This window comes from Geotrypetes seraphini, chromosome 13 (genome assembly GCF_902459505.1).
Source record: "Geotrypetes seraphini chromosome 13, aGeoSer1.1, whole genome shotgun sequence".
NCBI lineage: Eukaryota > Metazoa > Chordata > Amphibia > Gymnophiona > Dermophiidae > Geotrypetes > Geotrypetes seraphini.
The window spans coordinates 21,980,421-22,000,952 of record NC_047096.1 but is presented as its reverse complement, the minus strand read 5'-3'; the positions used below and the strand labels follow the sequence as shown (position 1 = coordinate 22,000,952).

Sequence of the window (20,532 nt, the reverse complement as noted above, 5' to 3'; positions counted from 1 at the left end):
CTCGGCTCTTCCTCTGATATCACTTCCTAGGTGCAGGCACCGCTTCTCTTCCCCCATACATCTGTAATGTTCCTGCGCAAGCAGCAACCCCCAACCCTGCTGTCGTACCAGCCTCGGCTCTTCCTCTGATATCACTTCCTAGGTGCAGGCCCCGGACGTTTCATCAGAGGAAGAGCCGACGCTAGCACGCCAGCAGGGTTGGGGGTTGCTGCTTGCGCCAGGAACATTACAGATGTATGGGAGAAGAGAAGCGGTGCACAGACGTGGCAGTAAGGGGTGGGGAAGGAGTGAGGGGGTGGAGAGGAAGGACGGGTGTCTGCACCAAGACAGCGCCCGTGGCGGACCGCTCCCCCCCTCCCCGCTTCCCCCTCAGTGTCAGTCCGGCAGCACTCTAAACAGGCTGCTTCGACCTTGTCTGCCAGTGAATTTACTCTGCCGCATTACTGATGACATCATCAGTGATGCGGCAGAGGGAATTCACTGGCGGACAAGGCCAAAGCTGCCTGTTTAGAGTGTTGCTGGCCCAATTCTGATTTGGAGGGAGGTACCGGTATGTAGGGCTCTCTTGTGGTCGGTGGGGTTCAGATGGGAGGGAGGGAAGAATGAAGGGTTAGTGGGGGGTTCAGCAGCATGGCAGGGGCGGGCGGCGTGGTGCTCAAGGGTTCTGCTGCACCGGGATGGGAGGGAGGTGAGGAAAGATGCTGCACATGTGGGGGAGAGAAAGGAAAGAGGAAAAATTGTGGTGAAGGAGAGGAAGGGAGAGATGATCATGTGCATACCCCGAAAATAAGACCTAGTGAGTTTTTTGGGCCCAAAATTAATATAAGACACTGTCTTATTTTCGGGGAAACACGGTACTACTCATAATTTCTCATGTGGAGGCAGTGAATGCAAAATGATGTCATGAATATTTATTGCGGATATTGTGAAAAGCTGACTGGCTGTTTGGATGTATCTTGCTGTGGTAATTTTTCAGTGGAATGGATTAAATATTGAAAAAATTAATACATTACTAAAATAATTTCTCCCTAAATTCAATGCGTGGCAATTTTCAAAGCTATTTACACAGATAAACACTGATCTGTGCGCATACACAGTCTGAAAATGAGCCTATTTCATTAAAAAATCCTGCTGTGGAGCTTTGATCTGCATGTAGGTCATTCCTGGACTTCTGCTTTGAGCAATATCAAGAGTAACATGTAGATTCTTGGGTCAATATTCGGTTCACAGCAGCCAGTGGTTTTTTTTTAAGCCACCAGCTGCCGTGGACTTTTTATACTTGGGTTTAATGCCAAGCCATATCTGGATACATAGAAACATAGAAAGATGACGGCAGAAAAGGGCTACAGCCCATCAAGTCTGCCCACTCCATTTACCCATCCTATTAAGTCTGAGTGCTAATGACCTAGTTCCTTAACTCGACCCTTGCAGGGATCCCACGTGGATGTCCCATTTATTCTTAAAGTCGAGCACGCTGGTGGCCTTGATCACCTGCACCGAAAGTTTGTTCCAGTGATCTACCACCCTTTCTGTGAAGAAATACTTCCTGATGTCACCACTAAATTTCCCTCCTCTGAGTTTGAGCGGGTGCCCCCTTGTGACCGAGGGTCCCTTGGGAAAGAATATATCGTTTTCCACCTCTACATGACCTGTGACGTACTTAAATGTCTCAATCATGTCACCCCTTTCCCTGCGCTCCTCTAGGGTATAGAGCTGCAGTTTGCCCAGTCTTTCTTCGTATGAGAGACCCTTGAGTCCGGCGACCATCCTAGTGGCCATCCGGCTGGACCGATACCAGCCTTGACTATCCAGATATGCAACGGCTGCTGGTTCCTATCCAGGTTCTGGCAATATTCAGGCTGGAATCTGTTTTAGCTGCACCCTGAACTTCCCCAGCACTCCTCAGATAGTCAGTGGTGTTATCTGGATATGCAGAAGCTGTTCAAGCCTGGATAAGACCTATTGAGTATCGACCCCTCTGCTTTCAAATCTGTCTGCGTGATTTTGCATAGAAACCCTGCCCACACAAACAGCAGCAAGTCTCAAAGAAGTGTGGTTGTTGTGTTACTCCACTTGAATATATAAAAATAAAGATTAATCCAATAAAAAAGAAAAAAAGGGACTATTCAACCAGCTTAATAAACTTTTTGATTAGCTTTCTGGGGCTAAGACCCTCTCCTTCAGGTCAGGACAGAAGAGACAAAAAAATGGCAATACCAGAATAAATAAATGAATTAAAAGCATCATAATGATGGGGGAAAAGCTGTGTGGGGGGAGGGGGAGCACTTCTTGGGACCAGAGCACTGCATCGATGACCTTGCGATCAGGATAATAAAAGGGAACTTAGGAAAGTAACAACTTTTGAAATTAAAAGGATCAGATAATTTGATGTTAACAACTGAGGACAAAACTAACCCCCTCTTCTGCTAAACTGCGCTAGCGGTTTTAGCATGGGGAGCCGGGCTGAATGACCCGCACTGCTCCCGACGCTCATAAGAACGGGAGCGTCGGGAGCAGCGTGGGCCATTCAGCGCGGCTCCCCGCTCTAAAACCACTAGCGCGATTTAGTAGAAGAGGAGACAAGATCAAGGTTTTTTAATAAATTATAAGCCTCAGAGTTCTGGTGCTTGACATCTGATCATCCACCCTCTCCAGCTTTTCCCCTTCACTGGAATGTTTATGATTCACTGATGTGTTCTAGTCTTGCCATCTTTTGCTCATTCGTTCCTAATCTGAGGAAGAGACATTTCAGCTCCTGAAAGCTAGTCAGAAAATGTATTAAGTTGGGCCAATGAAAAAGTATAATCCTTTGATCTTTATGTTTATTGGATTAACTCAGTTCTATGAGAGGGCATAGGATGGAAGTTAAGAGGTGATAGGCTCCGGAGTAATCTAAGGAAATACTTTTTTACAGAAAGGGTGGTAGATGCATGGAACAGTCTCCCGGAAGAGGTGGTGGAGACAGAGGCTGGGTCTGAATTCAAAAGAGCCTGGGATAGGCACATGGCATCTCTCGGAGAGAGAAAGAGATAATGGTTACTGCGGATGGGCAGACTAGATTGGCCATTTGGCCTTTATCTGCCATCATGTTTCTATGCTTACATTGAAAGCATGTACCACTTTCTCTTGAAACTTGGTGCAAATCTTTTGGGTAAAAAGTTTCTGCGGACCTTGTCCTAAAGTGGAGAACCTGAAAACTGTCCTTCGCTGCCCCCCATTCCCCCAATAAGACTTTTCTTTTTGGTCAGCCTTGACTTCTGAGGAATGGGAAAATGGCATACTAAAGCAAGTTCTTATTCTTCATATAGCTTACTCCATGATGTCGAGACAACAGACCCCCAAAACCCAGCCTCAGACTTGGAAATCAAACAAGCAGAGTTTACTGGTAAGGAAAACCCAGAATTTCCTATGCTTTACAATACAACAGTCAATGTCTCAAATCTTTTTCATCCAGATGAGAGTTTGAGGTTGACAAAGGTTGGATATTTTAAGTGAGATAGGATGTATTGGTGTTAAGATGTAGAAGTGAGTATACACACCGAGATACGAGGAAGGGTGTAGTTACTGGCATATTAAAAATACTAAAATATGACGCAGGGTTGGATGTCTACACATTGGGATATAGAGTTAGGTGCACACACTCAGATGCAGGGTTCGATATGTACACACTCAGCTACAGAGTTAGGTATATACCCTATATAATAATAATAATAATAATAATAATTTTATTCTTATATACCGCCATACACAGCGAGTTCTAGGCGGTTTACATCAGTTAGATTAGGATCTGCTTAGACAAGCAGATTTACAACTATTTATCAGAATTACAGCTTTAAACGAACTAGACAGAGGATGTGGAAAGTAGGGAAAAAGGGATGGCATCGTGAAGGAGGAGAAGTGGAGGGGGGGGCGAGGTGTTATAGTCAGATGGGGGGCAATTAGGGTCTTGTTTGCCGAATAGGTAGGTTTTAAGTAATTTTCTGAAGCCGAGGTAAGTGGGGGCCTCGAGTATCATTTGGGCTAGCCATGGGTTCAGCTTAGCTGCTTGGAAGGCAAAAGTTTTGTCCAGGAATCTTTTGAGGTGACAAAGTTTGAGCGAAGGGAAGGCGAACAGCTGAATTCGACGGGATTTCTTGTTGGTGCAATAGAGGTTAAAGTGGGGATTGATGTAACTTGGTGAAGAACCATTTACAGCCTTGTAGCAGAAGCATGCAAATTTAAAAAGAACTCTAGACTCAAATGGCAGCCAGTGAAGTTGGTGTTAGAAAGGGGTGACGTGTTCCCATTTCTTTAGGCCAAAGATGAGGCGCACGGCGGTGTTTTGGATTATTTTTAGTCTCCTGGTAGTTTTCTTCGTGGCGTTAAGGTAGATGATGTTGCAGTAATCTAGAATGCTGAAGATGGAGGATTGTACAAGAAGGCGGAAAGAAGTGTCATTGAAGCATTTTTTTACGATGCGAAGTTTCCAAAGTACAGAGAAGCTTTTCCTGACGGTGAGGTCGGTGTGATTTTCTAAGGAAAGATTTTTGTCCAGCGTGACTCCCAGGATTTTATGCAGAGTTAGGTGTGTACACATTGGGATATGGTTAGGTACACATACTCAGATGTGGAGTTGGGTGTATACACATTAGGATACAAGTTGGGAACACAGATGTGAGGTTGTATATGTACACATTGGAAAACAGAGTTATTATCCCGCTTAGACTACTGCAATGCTCTGCTAGTGGGCTTACCAGCAAAAATACTCTCCCGTCTACAAGATGTGCAAAACGCCGCAATCCGACTCCTAAAAAATTTGGGCTTCCGCGACCATGTCATTCCTGCCCTAACATCCATGCACTGACTACCCCTCCAAAAACGATGCGCCTTTAAGGCCTTAGTACTAGCTTTCAAGACTTTCCACAAAATGACACCAAACTACATAGCATCAAAACTTCAAAATTACGTCCCCAACCGATCACTGAGATCCCAAACAGAAAAATGGCTGGTCCTGCCACCAGGCCGCTCACTCACGTCTGAGACAGCCTGAAGACGCTCATATTCTCATTAGATACCCAGAATGTGGCACAAAATCCCCTCCCCCCCCCATCCATTAGATCACTAGACAGTCTTTGGAACTTCAGAAAAGCCTTGAAAACCTTCCTCTTTACAAACCCAGCTCCTTGAAGACCCAGGTCTACACCCCGGACAAATGGAACCCCAAAGACACCACCTAATATACCACACGGAATCTCGCTAAAACTCGCATGCCACCGCAAATATAACCTGAATTACTACCACATTCTCTGACAACAAAGATGCGCCCCCCCCTGCAAAGAAAAGCTACTTCACTTCCTAGCATATCTACACTGAAAATGCTGCAATTTAAACCACTCTATGTTCACTAAATCTGTATTTGTAAGTCTGCATGTTATGTCTATACTGTAATTGCTGTAGTCTAAACCCCTTTGTCCATGCTGTAAATGCTGTAAAGTCTATGTCTCGCTTAAATTTGTCCTACCCATACTATGAATGTACTCCTGTAACCCGTTCTGGGCTCCTTTGGGAAGACATAAATAAATAAAAAGGTTGGTTGTGTACACATTGGGATACAGTGTTAAGCACACACACTCAGATGTGGGGTCAGATGTATACTGTGATTAGTTATAGGAGTGGGATCAAATGTTTGCTTCAGTCTGGGGATTATAAACTAAACTAAACTAAACTAAACCTTAGGTTTGTATATCGCGCCATCTCCGCAAGCGCAGAGCTCGGTACGGTTTACAGAATTAAGAAGAAAGGAACTACAATGAAAGGATAAAGGAGAGGGACTAAAAGGATAGAGAGGGACAGAATACTAGAGAATGGGAGGTGATTAGATTTTTTGCAAAGAGCCAAGTTTTCAAGTGTTTGCGGAAGGATTGGAAGGAGCTTGAGTTTCTGAGTGGGGATGAGAGATTGTTCCAGAGTTCTGTGGTTCTAAAGGGGAGGGATGTTCCGAGTTTTCCTGCGCGGGATATACCTTTTATAGAGGGGAATGATAGTTTCAGTTTTTGGGAGGGTCTGGTGGAGTGTGGATTTGAGGAATTCCAAAAGAGTGGGATAACGGGAGGAAGGACGCCATGTAGGATCTTGAAGGCTAAGCAGGCACATTTAAAGAGGACTCTGGAGTATACTGGGAGCCGGTTGTATAGAAAGCTAGCCAGGGATATAAGAATGGGTGTACTTTGGTATCAGATGAAGTGAAGTGGGAGTAGATGAGATGCCTACGTATGGGATCTTTATTGATTGAAAATCATTCAGTAAAAGACTCAACACTGCCAGCATTTTGGCAATACCTTCCTCAGGAGACTACAAGCAATGCATTTGCATGTAAAACAGACAATATATTTGCATTTATAATACACAGAATTAAAAAAAATGAAAAAAAACCAAACTACAATAAAATTGTACATAAAAAGTATAATCAAAAGGAAATAACAAAGGTCCAGATGACAAAATAAGTATACAGATCAAATCTTAGGGCCCTTTTCCTAAGGTGCACTAGCCGATTTAGCATGCGTTAAATGCTAACATGTGTCAATGCGTCCATTATATCCTATGGACGCGTTGGCGTGCGTTAGCATTTAATGCGCGCTAAATCAGCTACCGCACCTTAGGAAAAGGACTACTTAAATGTGCACCAATAGAAATGAAAAGCAAAAAAAGAGGAATAAAAATAAATGATAAATAAAAAAAAATACCTTGTGATGAAATTTTAACTAGGTGGTTTTTAAATTTATTTATTCTTTATTTTTATTCCTCTTTTTTTGTTGTTTATTTGTCTTGCATTGGTGCACATTTAAGATTTTATCGGTATGGACCTTTTTAAATTTCTTTATGGTTATACTTTTTATGTACAATTTTATTGTAATGTGTAGTAGTTTTCTTCTTTGTTTTTAATGTGTCTGTTTTAAATGCAAATGCATTGCTTGTTTTGCGTGTAGACCCTTGTTTTGCGTGTAGACCCTTGTTTTGCATGTAGACCGAAAGTGGCAATGTTGACTCTTTTTACTGAATGATTCTCAGCCGATAAAGATCCCATACGGAAGGATCTCATCCACTCCCACTTCTTTTCATTTGCTTTGCATTTCCGTGGGGACCTTGTGTTGCATTGTTTTGTGTATTTTGGTATCCACAATGTGAGGGCTCAGGCATTGAATATCTTTATGATACAATTCTAAAGTGTGAAATTTATCTCTTACAGTCCCATCAACGTCCCTTTTATGTCAATAAAGGAAAAACAGGAACCTCCAATGAGTCACCATGAAATTAACAGCATACAGGAGCAAGGGATGAAGAGGGAGTAGAGAAGACCAACCATTCCTTTGGATCTATTTTCAAATGCCAAACCTCTGCTATTTCTCGGTGGGATGGTGCAGTAGAGGGCACTCTTCTATAAGAAACGAGACATTCACCAGCTTGGCCCTGCTGACTCTATCAGTTCCAGGGCAGGGATGCATGGATATCGCCAGTCCATCCTAGACTCCGTCTTCTCACATAATTGGCAGCTCGTCATCCCTTCCCCCAGTAGGATTCTAGGGCAATTCACCACTTGCCTTTCTGTGCCCATATTCACAAGAGATTTGGCATTCATTTTTTTTCCCTCAAGTCAGCTCACCTCTTCAAATTAGATATTAAAAAAAAAAAATTGATTGAGCTGCTATAAGACTTATTTGATAGTCCATTTTTGTATGAATGAAATTAATTTATAAGTAATAGCACTAGTGGTTCTGGAAAAGAAATTTATATTTTCAGCTGGCGACTTGGCAGGATATGTGCCATTCAGGGCTGAATTAAAATCAGCCTGGGGCTCCATTTACTGTTTTTAATCAGATTTAATATCATGTAAACTGTTAAGCCACTTGTTTTTAATTGTTTTAATATGTAACGGTAAGTTAGAGAAACTTGAAACCTCGGTGTAAGAACAAAACTATATCTTCTAGCCACCAGCTGGCGCTGGGCAAGTAGAGCTGTAGGTATGGCCTTCTGCATTGCGCAGTGTGGGCCAACCTCTCACAATTTTGCTATGTACCTGTATTTGTTCTCATTGCAAACTACTTCTTTCTAATCTCTGAGCACAAAGGTTTGCCAGCTGGATCCAGCTTCGCCCGACAGGGTAGATCTAGTCCTGAGTTTAACCCCTTGGAATACAGGGACTTGTAGTTCAGCCTTTCTCATTGCATTTTCTTTTTCATTTGAACTTTAACAGAAATATTTTTCGCAAAGTTTACAAATCTCCCCTTTAGAGCACGTAGCAATAATATAGTTTACAGTCGAGTCCACCCTCTCGCCCCCACAAACGCTCCTCTTTCCCACCCCCTCAACGTCCCAAAAATGTAAACCGATCAATATCAAAGCAATACAGTCTCAGTTTGTCACAGACACAGCAGTGGATCTAGGGAACAGCACCGGACGAAATATGCGTGAGATTTGGCTAAGTTAAGGTCTCCGAAAAAAACTGTATACTATACATAAGCAATCTAGTAGCAAATTGTAGAATACCATATTACAAAGGATTGCTAAAGTTTCTCAAAGACATCAAGATAATTGTGATGAATAGCAAACAATTTACTAAGATAATAAACATGCCACAGTTTGGAGCAGTGGTCTCAAACTCATGGCCCCGGGGACCACATGCGGCCCGCCAGGTACTATTTTGAGACCCTCAGTATGTTTAGCATAATCAGAAAAGTAAAATAAAACAGTTTCTTGATTATATGTCTCTTTAGCTATAAATGACAATATTATTATTAAGACTTAGCCAAAAGGAAAGATTTATAAACTATAAAGAATTTTACATCATGCAAAATTGTCATTTCTTTAATAAGACATTAACTATTTTTTTTCTGAGGCCCTCCAAGTACCTACAAATCCAAAATGTGGCCCTGCAAAGGGTTTGAGTTTGAGACCACTGGGTTAGAGGGTATCAAGTCCAGGTCAGGCATAGCCGCAGTGGTCCAAAGTTTTGTTGTTTCTCTGCATACAACAACCAAACAAACACGCAGAACTTGAAAAAGGAGTCTGGTAAATCAGGAGGTTGGCATTGTAGTAAGAACAGTCAGGCAAAATTAACCCCCTATTTTACAAAAGCCGACAGCAAGGGCTGGGGTGGTAAATGCTCCAATGCCCATAGGAACTGAATGGGCATCAGAGCATTTGTCGTGCAGCACTCGGCTGTGTAGTTTTAAAAAAGGGAGCCTTCGTGATTTTTAAAAATCTGAAAATATCCCAGCCCAAGATGTCCAAAACTTCTGCATAGTTGGACATGGCCACCACATGTGAAAATATGTACCATGCTGGCCACACTTTCTCCAACAAGAGATTTGTTGAAATCAAACAGAACCAAACTCACTGGATAAATATGCCACCGATCAAGAACCTTAAGCCCTTTTCTATCAAGTTAGCTTAAAAGTGTGCTCATTTATAGAGACCCAAACTTTGTCAGAAATTGAGGTCTGCAAGTCATTTTCTCATTGCATTTTCTAAGGAAAGCGAGACTACGAGTCTTTGCATGCAATGGACTGGATCAGCCCTGTTGGAAGAATATGGAGCTGGCTGGCCTGTTAATATTATAACACCTCTGCAGAGCTTTGCACTGTTAGCTGTTTGAGATGCTTGGATTTTCTTGAGGGGGGAGGGGATATTTTGAGGGAAAGGTATGGAACAGAAGCCATTTGTACCCAGCATGTTGTACCCAGATGTCATTGCTTCTGAAAAACAATATACGCATATATTTTGCTGCTAATGGATTGTCTTCTGAGTTCTTCATACAGTTCTGTTCACCTCTTACCTAATGCACTTTAAACTTCTTTTCGGGGAAAATCTATCATTGAGCCTAGAAAGTCAACAACAGAAAACGCATCCCTTATCTGCACAGAGGGCTTCCTGCGGGAGTAGCACTGACACTTTATGGCTGTTTGCATGCATTTATCATCAGCTCAGTAAAGTTGATTTTTTTTTTTGCTAAGAACGTGCCATGAGGATCTACATAACACAAGAAAAGGAATACAACAAAACTGCAGTGGGTGTCGAGAAACAGAAAACCAAAGAGAAATACTGCAGAAATGATGTATTTGATGACAAGTCTTTATTTCAATCAATAACCGTAGTAAAAATGTGGTACACCTATGTGATGAAGGAACAGGGACCCAACACGGTGCACGTTTCGACTAAGACATCTTCCTCAGGGGTCCTATTGTGAAATATATGGAACAGTATTATCCATGTGAATATATCTAATAATACCTTCACACTCCATGGCAGCACCTACCACATCTGAGGCCTTTTTATGTCATAGTGTGGCACAGTGGGAGAGTGTGGTGCAGTGGTTAAAGCTACAGCCTCAGCACCCTGGGGTTGTGGGTTCAAACCCATGCTGCTCCTTGTGACCCTGGGCAAGTCACTTAATCCCCCCCCCATTGCCTCAGGTACATTAGATAGATTGTAAGCCCACCGGGACAGACAGGGAAAAATGCTTGAGTACCTTAATAAACTCATGTAAACCATTCTGAGCTCCCCTGGGAGAATGATATAAAAAATTGAATTAAAAAAAAAAAAATCACAATATTTTGCTACAGCTTGGCTCCATACCATTGTGGTTTTAACTTCCACCTTCATATTTCCTCACTTTCACTCACATGTTTTTTTGACATATTCACATGAGTAACACTGTTCCATATGTTTCACAATAGGACCCCTGAGGAAGATGTCTTAGTCGAAACGTGGACCGTGTCGGGTCCCTGTTCCTTCATCACAGAGGTGTACCACATTTTTACAATGGTTATTGATTGAAATAAAGACTTGTCATCAAGTACATCGTTTCTGCAGTATTTCTCTTTGGTTTTCTATGAGGATCTACCCCTACGGCCTGTGTGTTGTGTAGGTGTAATTATAAACCATTCTCGTAGGGTTCTCTAGGCACTTGTGAACAGGGGAACTGCACAAGCCCTCCTTGGGTCTAAAGGCAGCCCTGCCTGCTCCCTCAATGCTCGCTCTTCACTGAAGGATAGGACAGTTCCTTCATGGAAATCATGTCTCTTTACGTCCACATGCCTTTCACAAGAAGTTACAACTTTAGCCGGCACTCTGAATGACCCACGAAAAGGAAAGTAGCTTTTGGTAATGAGTGTTTTGGGACTTCTAAGAGGTGCACGCCAGACTACTGGGGCCACTCAATAAATAAACAAGTGATGTTCTCAGCAAGAAAGATAAGCATCCTTGGTAGATGGGAAGTTTCTTCAATGACAAATGCAATGATACATCTTCAAAGAAAGGAATAAATCTCCCAGACATTTGTCTCTGAGCATCCTTCCCTAAGCTCCGCATTTGCATTGGATTAGCTGTGCTATCACAGTTATTACTGTGCTTAAAAAGCAATCAGGGACTTGTGTCTCGTATTGAAATAACACAAAATCAGCTCAGTGATGCAGGATCAGAATAATTAGTCATAAAGAACTGGCAGAGACCCAACTATTAAACCCTGGGATAAAAGTAAAGCTACATTATGTCATGTCTATCTGTGATTGTAGCCCATGGATGAGATGAGACCCCACAGGGAGCACCTACAATCCCTGTGTGGAACTTGACGTCAGATGCAGCTCTTTAGCTCTTCGGCGCGTATAACAATGACGGAATAGGAAAAATTTCACTGAACGTTTTGTTTTTTGGTAATTTCTTTTCTGTTTTGATCATTCACATTGACAGAGCACAGGGCATAACTTGAGTGCAGCCTCATGACTAGCAGTTTCCCATCCTATCCATCTTTTTTGCTTTTTGTTTACTGTCATCTTGTCTCTGTTTCCCCAGTTCTTCTCTTCTTCCCTTCTTTTTCGCCACTCTTCTTGTTGACTGTTTCCTCCAGCTCCTATGAACTTCCAGTTCCAATCAGAACCAAGGCTGAGATCTGGTCACCACAGTACAATGGCCCGTCTTTGCTTTATTGCAAAGTACCTACAAATGATGGGCCTGAATCTGGCCACTTGGTGTCACTCTTGAGCAACAACCATAGTTCCCTCTCCACTGTGGGACTATGGAAATCTGAGTTGGGAGTCAAATCAGGAACTTTCTGCTTGGCAGTGCACTGCATTGAGCCAAGGGCCAACTCTTCTCTACAGCATCTATTCTTTATCTTAGAACATACATTACATTAGTGACTTTTATTCCACCATTACCTTGCGGTTCAAGGCGGATTACAAAAGATGTTATCTGGACAATTCCATAAGAGTTACATAGTTGAGCAGGTTATTTTGGGGGATTGAAATGCTTCCTGTAGAGTTAGTTTGTCTTGATGGATTTCTTGAATAGCAAGGTTTTTATTTCTTTTCTAAAAGTTTTGTAATCTGGTGTCGTGATCAGTTTTTTGGATAGTTGGTGGTTAAGTTTCGCTGCCTGCGTAGCCAGTAGGTCATCGTACATTTTTTTGCATTTAATGTCTTTGATTGGGGGGTGCGTGAATGGTGTCTGGGCTCTCCTTTGCCTGGTTGTGGCAGTTTGGATAAGGCAGTTGTTCAAGTAGGCTGGGCTTTCTCCATTCATTGCTTTAAATAAGAATATCCTTACCTGGTCAGACCAATGGTCCATCAAGCCCAGTAGCCCATTCTCATGGTGTCCAATCCAGGTCCCTAGTACCTGGCCAAAACCCAAGGAGTAGCAACATTCCATTCAGAATCCTAAAGAATAGCAAGATTCCAGAATCTCAAAGAGTAACAAAAGATTCCGGAACCCCAAAGAGTAGCAACATTCCATGCTACTGATCCAGGGCAAGCAGTGGCTTCCCCCAAGTCCTTCTCAATAACAGACTAAGGACTTTTCCTTTAAGAACTTGTCCAAACCTTTCTTAAAACCAGCTAGGCTATCCACTCTTACGTAGCTTCTTTCATCATTCTCTTCCTTTGTCATTCCCAGTTAAGTATATCAGCTCTTCCTCCCCAGGGGCAGATTGCCCAATTGGAGGTGGGGAGATATAATGGGTTACTGGTATAAACAAACTGCAATAGGTGTAGGGGTTTGCAAGCCAGCAGTATAGCAATAGGTGGCAGCCCAGTAGCCCTTGTACCTTTAAGGAGACAACCTCAGAGGTGGCTTAATACTGATCAGTGCAGTGGCGTAGCGAGGGAGGTTGGTGCCTGGGGCAGTGGCACTCGGTATCACCCCACCGTGTGCTCACATTCTTCCACACTGTTTTGGTGCCCTCTGTCACCTGGGTACCTCTTGAAATGTTCGCTGGCATAAGCAGCATCTCCTGCCTACTGCTCGCATCGACTTTGGCTCCCTTCTGATGTCATATCCTGGTCTCGCCACCAGGAAGTGATGTAGGAAGGGAGTTGAGGCTGGCATGAGCAGCAAGTGGAAGATGCTGCTTGCACAGACAAACATTTCAGGTGGTACGGGGAAGGGGGTCTGGAGAGAAGGAGAAGCACCGGCACCCCCCTATGAAGACAATGCCTGGCGCATTCTACACACACACACACACACCCCCTCCCCACTATGCCACTGGATCAGTGGCTTTGAATCTTGCTACTATTTGGGTTTCTGCAGGTACCTGTGACCTGGATTGGCCACTGTTGGAAACAGGATACGGGGCTAGATGGATCATTGGTCTGACCCAGTTTGGCTATTCTTATGTTCTTATGCAGGCGCGGTTCATGCAGCATGGAGTCCGAAGCATCATCAATGCTAGGTGGGAACGGGGTAGGATGGAAACTATGGGAAGAGGAGTGGAGGGGCTGGAAACAGAATCCGCGGGCCTGGCTGCCCCGCTTGTCCCTCTGTGCTCTGAAGCTCGTGCCCTTAAGACATCGACCAACATAGAAACATAGAAATAGACGGCAGATAAGGGCCATGGCCCATCTAGTCTGCCCACCCTAATGTCCCTCCCCTACCTTTGCCCTGTGAAGAGATCCCATGTGCCGATCCCATTTGGCCTTAAAATCAGGCACGCTGCTGGCCTCAATCACCTGTAGTGGAAGACTATTCCAGCGATCAACCACTCTTTCAGTGAAAAAGAATTTCCTGGTGTCACCTCGTAGTTTCCCGCCCCTGATTTTCCATGGATGCCCTCTTGTTGTCGTGGGACCCTTGAAAAAGAAGATATCTTCCTCCGCCTCGATGCGGCCCGTAAGATACTTGAATGTCTCGATCATGTCCCCCCTCTCTCTGCGCTCCTCGAGCGAGTATAGCTGTAATTTGTCAAGCCGTTTTTTGTATGGTAGATCCTTGAGTCCCGAGACCATCCGGGTGGCCATTCTTTGCACCGACTCCAGTCTCAGCACATCCTTGCGATAATGCGGCCTCCAGAATTGCACACAGTACTCCAGGTGGGGCCTCACCATGGATCTATACAATGGCATAATGACTTCCGCCTTACGGCTGACGAAACCCCTTCGTATGCAACCCATGATTTGTCTTGCCTTGGACGAAGCCTGCTCCACTTGATTGGCAGACTTCATGTCCTCACTGACGATTACCCCCAAGTCTTGTGCAACTTCATGAAGTTTCAAGATCTTCCTGCACAGCAGGAGCGCTCCCCTGCACCAGGGTCTTCAAGGCCCTTCTTAAGGCTGGGAGGTGGTTCAGAGATCACAAATAACAGAACTTGTATTAAACAAAACATCCAGTGAAAAAATAAGAAAAAATAATCGCACTTATCTTTGTTGCTGGTGGTAAGAATTGTCAAGTGCTAGTGTCAAAAACCCTACGGGGACCCGTTTCACCATTTGTGGCTTCCTCAGGGGTCAAAATGGTACAGCTCTGCTCTGTTGAAGAGGAAAAATGGCGCTGACCTCTTCAACAGAGTCGAGCTGTACCATTGTTTAATACACGTTATTGCACCAGTTTATTATTTATAACGAACTCGATGAATGATACCTTCTCCTGCATTTCTGGACAGAATTCCTTGATGATTTTCCAGAGCAGGGGATCTGAGAGTTCAGTTATAGCCTTGAAACATTTACTGAACAAGTTCTGTTATTTGTGATCTTAGGAATTAATAACTTGTTCCCATTGATTACGATCAGGTTGTTCAGAGATACCATCCCACTTGGAAATGAACTCTTTCGTCGGCTTTGTTATGTGCCGTCTTATACCTCGCCAAAGCCTCGCAAAGCAGAGTTCTAGACGTGCTACAGTAGCAATGAAACGTTACATAGGACTTGTATACATACTACAATGTGACGGAATTAATTTGCATCCATAAAACGGTTACTCTTTGAACAAGCGATTTAACAAATAGCATTTTCATAGGTAATAGGTAGCAGATTGCATTTTTATTGCCGAGTAGATTTAGGATGTGGGATCGAGATTGTATTTGTTCTTTTCTAACGCTGGATTTTATTAAGCTTTCTCCCACGGGCCGGCGAGGTAAATGCGCCGACGTTCATAGAATTCCTATGAGTATCGGAGCCAGTGACATAGTAAGGGGGGGCGGTCTGCCCCGGGCACAGTTTTCCTAAGGGCGTGGCACCCCTTCTCCTCTCCGCTCCTTTCCTTACCACAGGTGCGCAACCCTTGCCTTCCCCCGTACCTTTTTTACTTCCCCGGCATGAGGTCGCTGCCCGCATCAGCATCGGCGCTCTCTCTGATGTCGCTTCCGGGACCCACGCCTAGGAAGGGGAGTCAAAGGGCGAGCGGACACCGACGTGGGCATGCTGCTCACGCCAGAGAAGTTACAAAGGCACGGGGAAAGGGAAGGGGCACCACTCACCCTTACTATGCCACTGATCGGAGCATTTACCTTGCCAGCCTGCAGTAGAAATCTCTACCTCGGCTTTGTAAAAGGAGCCTTAAGGATTGTGGAGACACTCGGATCTCTGTTGGAAGCCAGTTCCATGCTTTTGCAATCTGATAGTTTTCATAATTACTTATGAGATTGGCTCCTGTAAGAGAAAGATGGCTATCACTTCTTCACCGAAAGGGTGGTCGATCATTGGAATGAGCTGCCTCAGCAAGTGATTGAGGCCAACAGCGTGTCAGATTTTAAGAGAAAATGGGATATTCACGTGGGATCTCTAGGGGAGTAAAAGTCAGGGAGTGGGTTATTGGTATGGGCAGACTCGATGGGCTATGGCCCTTTTCTGCCGTCAATTTCTATGTTTCTATGTTTCTATCAGAGGCAGTGGCGTAGCAAAGGTGAGAGGTGCCCCTCCCCTGCCGTCTTCTCCGCTCCCCTCCCCCCATCTGCTCCTTCCGTGTCCCTTTTCTGCCATGAATGTGTGCCCCTTCCCTTCCCTGTGCGAGCACCAATCACAACCTGCTGCTCGCTCCAGCATCGGCTCTTCCTCTGACATCACTCCCTAGGCGCGGTTCCAAGAAATGACGTCAGAGGAAGAGCCGAAGTCGGCGCGAGAAGCAGGTTGGGGTTGCTGCTCACGGTTGGAACGTTAAAGAGATATGGGGGGGGGAGGGAAGGGAAAGGGCATGCTCATGTGGTAGTGGGGGGGGAGAAGTAGCGGGGGGAAGAGAGGAGGATGGGTTCTGGCGCCCCCACCAAGGCAGCACCTGGGATGGGCGTAGTGTAGGAAGGAGGGGGTCCTTACTATGCCACTGCTCTGAGGTGTCTTATCAAGCCTTGATCTCAGGAAGAGAAAGCATGGTTGAATGGCACTGCATAGAGACGTACTCGAAGCTGCTGAAAAGCTGTGACAGTACAATGAGGAATGTAGTGACACTCTCCATTCCAGGCGTGATGGGGCCTTGAATTTGCCTGTCTTTTCTAAGATAATCCAGATTCTGTTGTGTCTTGCGGTTTTGCACTCAAATGCTCAAATCTAGCCAAAGCAAACCTTGAAAAGACTCAGCCGAGCAGAACGCCCGCAAACTGCTGAGGCCGGGAATTCAGCATATAATATGCTTTTATTAGTTGCCCAGATGAATATGTAACAGTGACACAAACAAGCAGGAATTCAGGAAAAGGTGAAAACAGAGAGATGAGCAGCTCTTCTTTGTCTCCCCCAAGGTCTCTGCTCCAGCTATCATTCTCCGTGCTCATGGCCAGGACGTTTCATTTCTGAACTTAACTTCCATGATATTTTAGAGAACGTTGATTTATTTTCCTCCTGTGGAAAATTGCAAGATTGATGTTGGCCTTGAAATACTCTTTCCTTGTATTATATCCAGTTGCACTGGAATGGAAGCAAAAAAAAAAAAGGGCTGAGGGAAAAGTGGCAGAGAAGACACAATTGTAGCCTCAGTGGCACTTTGCAAAAGAGACATTAGGTTCTCTGTGAGGCTTAGAGACATTTGTCTGTTGGACATTCTTGGCATTGATGGTCCTATGTTTCTAGTTTATTTCTAATCCGCCTTTCCTTCATCCAAAGCGGATTACAAGAGTATATGTACATACGAGTGCATAATAAAACAATTAAAATACATAATCTAATCTTCTATTTCTGCGTCGCCCATACCTAAGCGACTTACAAAGAGAAATAAGAGGGAACGGAGAGAGGCAGGGAGAGAAGGAGAGGAGACATGGGGGGAACATTTGGGCAGGGGAAAAACAGAAAATTCAGGTGTCAAAGAGGTAGGTTTTCAGTTTTTTTCCGGAATGTGGTGTAGTTGGGTTCCGTTCTGATCGTTTCAGTGAGATCATTCCAGGTTTTCACCCCTAGGAAGGTAAGCATGGAGCGAACAATTCGTTTGTATTGGAGATTCTTTGTTGAAGGAAGGTTTAGTAGGATCCTGTGGGAGGAAGACCATGCCTTTGAGAAGAGTTGGATGAGTGGAGCTGCTGAGTTTCCATGTGTTATTTGGTATATGATGCATGAAGTTTTAAATTTTTATTCGCAATGGAATGGATAACGTTTAGTTGTTTGATGAAGGCTGATATCGAGCCGTATTTTGTCAGGTTGAAAATTAGTCTTACAGCTGTGTTTTGTATGAGTTGTATTTTATGGATCAATGTTGATTCCCATGTAGGCAGCGTTACAGTAGTCCAGCTGTGGTAGGATCAACGACTGTACAATCAGAGCAAAGTGATGCTGATGAAAGTATGGTCTGATGAGTCTTAGCTGCCTCATGGTGAAGAGGGCCTTTTTCCGAATGTTAGAGATTTGAGCTTCCATGGTTAGCGTGGAATCAAGAATGCAGCCTAGGATTTTAGATGTTTTATCATTTCATAGTCAGTCACGGCCGAGACACCAGCGCGCCGACAATGGAGGGCAGACAATTCAGCGCAAGACACCAACGCTCCGTGGGAAAACTTAGTTTAAAAGAGCTCCGAAGCGGGGTGTGAGTGGGGAACCCCCCCCCCCACTTTACTGCAAAGTGTTTGCGCTGCTTTTGGGGGGGGGGTTTGGGGGGTTGGAACCCTCCATTATAGAGAAAACGGAACTTTTAAGAAGCGACCCAATCCCTAATGTTACATCCCTTCTCCCTTTCTTTTTTTTTTTAACTAAAAAAAAATTTTTTTTAAGCAATGTAATTATTTATCCCCCTTTTCCTTTTACCCCACACTTTCAAGTTTGTCTTTTTAAAATGTCTTTTAATGTTCACTCTCCCCCGTCCTATAAGTATTATTTTAATCTTTTATTTTATTTTAGTATTGTAAACCGGCTAGATACTTGTCGATGGTCGGTATATTAAAAATAATAAAACTTGAAACTTGAACTACACACATGCAACACTAAACCTAAAGATTCACCATGGATATCAAGTCTTACACAAAATGCATTCTTCAACAAAAACCAGAGAAATTATATGCAGATAAATTTGTTGCTCTTTCCCAAGATTGACTGTGATAACTGGGGTAAAGTATGTCTTAAGGCTGGGGTGAGCTAAGGCTCCTACTCCTGCATCTGGAGGTAGAGATTTTAGTGCCATGGATGAGGAAGTAAGAAAGAAAAGAAGGCAGTCATTCCAGAGGCTTCTACAGCAAGCCTCAAGCAAGAAAACCAGAGATCCCAAGTTACCCAGTTCCAGACTGGAGATTTTGGGACAGTCCTGGTTCTGAACTTACATCCCAAAGCAATGTGAAAGTTGCAATGCCTGATCTTGCCCATTGAAATCAGTGCTGCAGGTCCCATAATGCAACAGGATAGAGTTGTCAGAAATCCAGGACTGTCTCAAAATCTCCAGCCTGGAACTGGGTAACTTGGCATCTCTGGGAAATGGGTGAATCAACTTTTTGAAAAACAGTATTTGACAAAGGCAGCTGTGAAAAGTTCCTGCTAGTACCCTCAAAAACATATTGTGTCTTTGTAAAGTATATGGTGGAAGTCAATCCTGAATTAGAAATGAGACTTTATTTAGTATGTGACTTACATACAGCTAAACTTATTAGAGACAAGAAGAGCATGATATGCTGCATTTATAGGAAAGATGATGCCTGACACCCTTCCCATTTCTTATAATTATCTTCTTACTCCTCTTCTGTCATCCTTGAGTTCGATGTATCCCAGCCTTTCTCCAGTGCAAGCAATCCAGTGATGTTGGGCCACAGGAACAAGATTCAGGCCATACAGATGATGGATTTATCTCAATTTCTCACAACACAGGATAAACACCTTCCAGTCAGACAAAAACTGGGCTTCCCATCTGGGCTGAACACTCAAATGCAATGGCTAGTCTGTTGCAAACATTAAGCTTAGTAGGGCTTTGCATGGTCAGGTTTGAGGTGTATGGCCTAGGCGTTAGAACAGGAATTCTCAGTCCAGTCCCCTGCACACATGGACTACTCTGGTTTTCAGATTATCCTCAGTGAATATGTATGATGAGATGAATTGTATGCATATTAATTCCTGTATATTTATATTTGACCTAAGGGCCACCGCCTGAGTGGACCGCTGGGCAAGATGGACCACTGGTCTGATCCGGCAATGACAATTCTTATGTTCTTATGTGGATATTCTGAAAACCCTACTGGCTGGGTGTATGTGATGGATGGACTGGGGTAGAGAAATGCTAAGTCAGAGCAGGGGTTTTCAACCCAGTCTTTGGGGCACACTTAGCAGTCAGGCTTTCAGGATATTCACAATGAATAAGCATAAAATAATTTTACCCCCCTTTTACAAAACTGTAGCGTGCTTTTTAGCGCCGACCCTCGTAAAATTCCTATGAGTGTCGTAGCTGTTACTGCCATAGCTGCCGCTAAAAACCGCACTACAGTTTTGTAAAAGAGGGGGGGGGGGGGGGTAATTTGCATACACTACCTCTATTCTGTGCAAATCTATCCATGCATATTCATTGTGGATATCCTGAAATTTTGACTGGCTAGGTGTTAGTCAACGTTCCCTCTCAGGACTGAGTTGAGAAAAAAAAAATTTTTTTGTGAACAGACTGAATTGATGTGAGCAAACATTTCCCCCCCCCCCCCCTCTTCTACAAAACTGCGCTAGCAGTTTCTAGGGCAGGGAGCCGCGCTGAATGGCCCGCGCTGGGGAAGGGGTACAACGCGGACCTCACGGACCTCGCGGATCTAAAACCGCACGTTCTTAAAAATCTGAGGTCCGTGCCACTTGTAGTTAGTCTCTGGCTCTGACAGACCTCGATGACAATGTAGCGCTGACGGATCCGTCTCAG

The 20,532-nt window shown here is 44.0% G+C and overlaps 1 protein-coding gene across 2 annotated transcripts in view; it reads left to right on the top strand.

Moving 5' to 3' along the window:
* Positions 1-8,229, top strand: part of TRIM29 (tripartite motif containing 29) — a 41,902-nt gene extending 33,673 nt beyond the window's left edge. For both annotated transcript variants that reach the window (XM_033918595.1, XM_033918593.1), the window contains 2 exons: positions 3,309-3,385; positions 7,226-8,229. In XM_033918595.1, the coding sequence (XP_033774486.1) occupies positions 3,309-3,385; positions 7,226-7,288 (140 nt within the window). In that variant the 3' untranslated portion in view covers positions 7,289-8,229. The remainder of the gene's footprint in view (positions 1-3,308; positions 3,386-7,225) is intronic.
* The last annotated feature ends 12,303 nt before the right edge of the window (positions 8,230-20,532 follow it).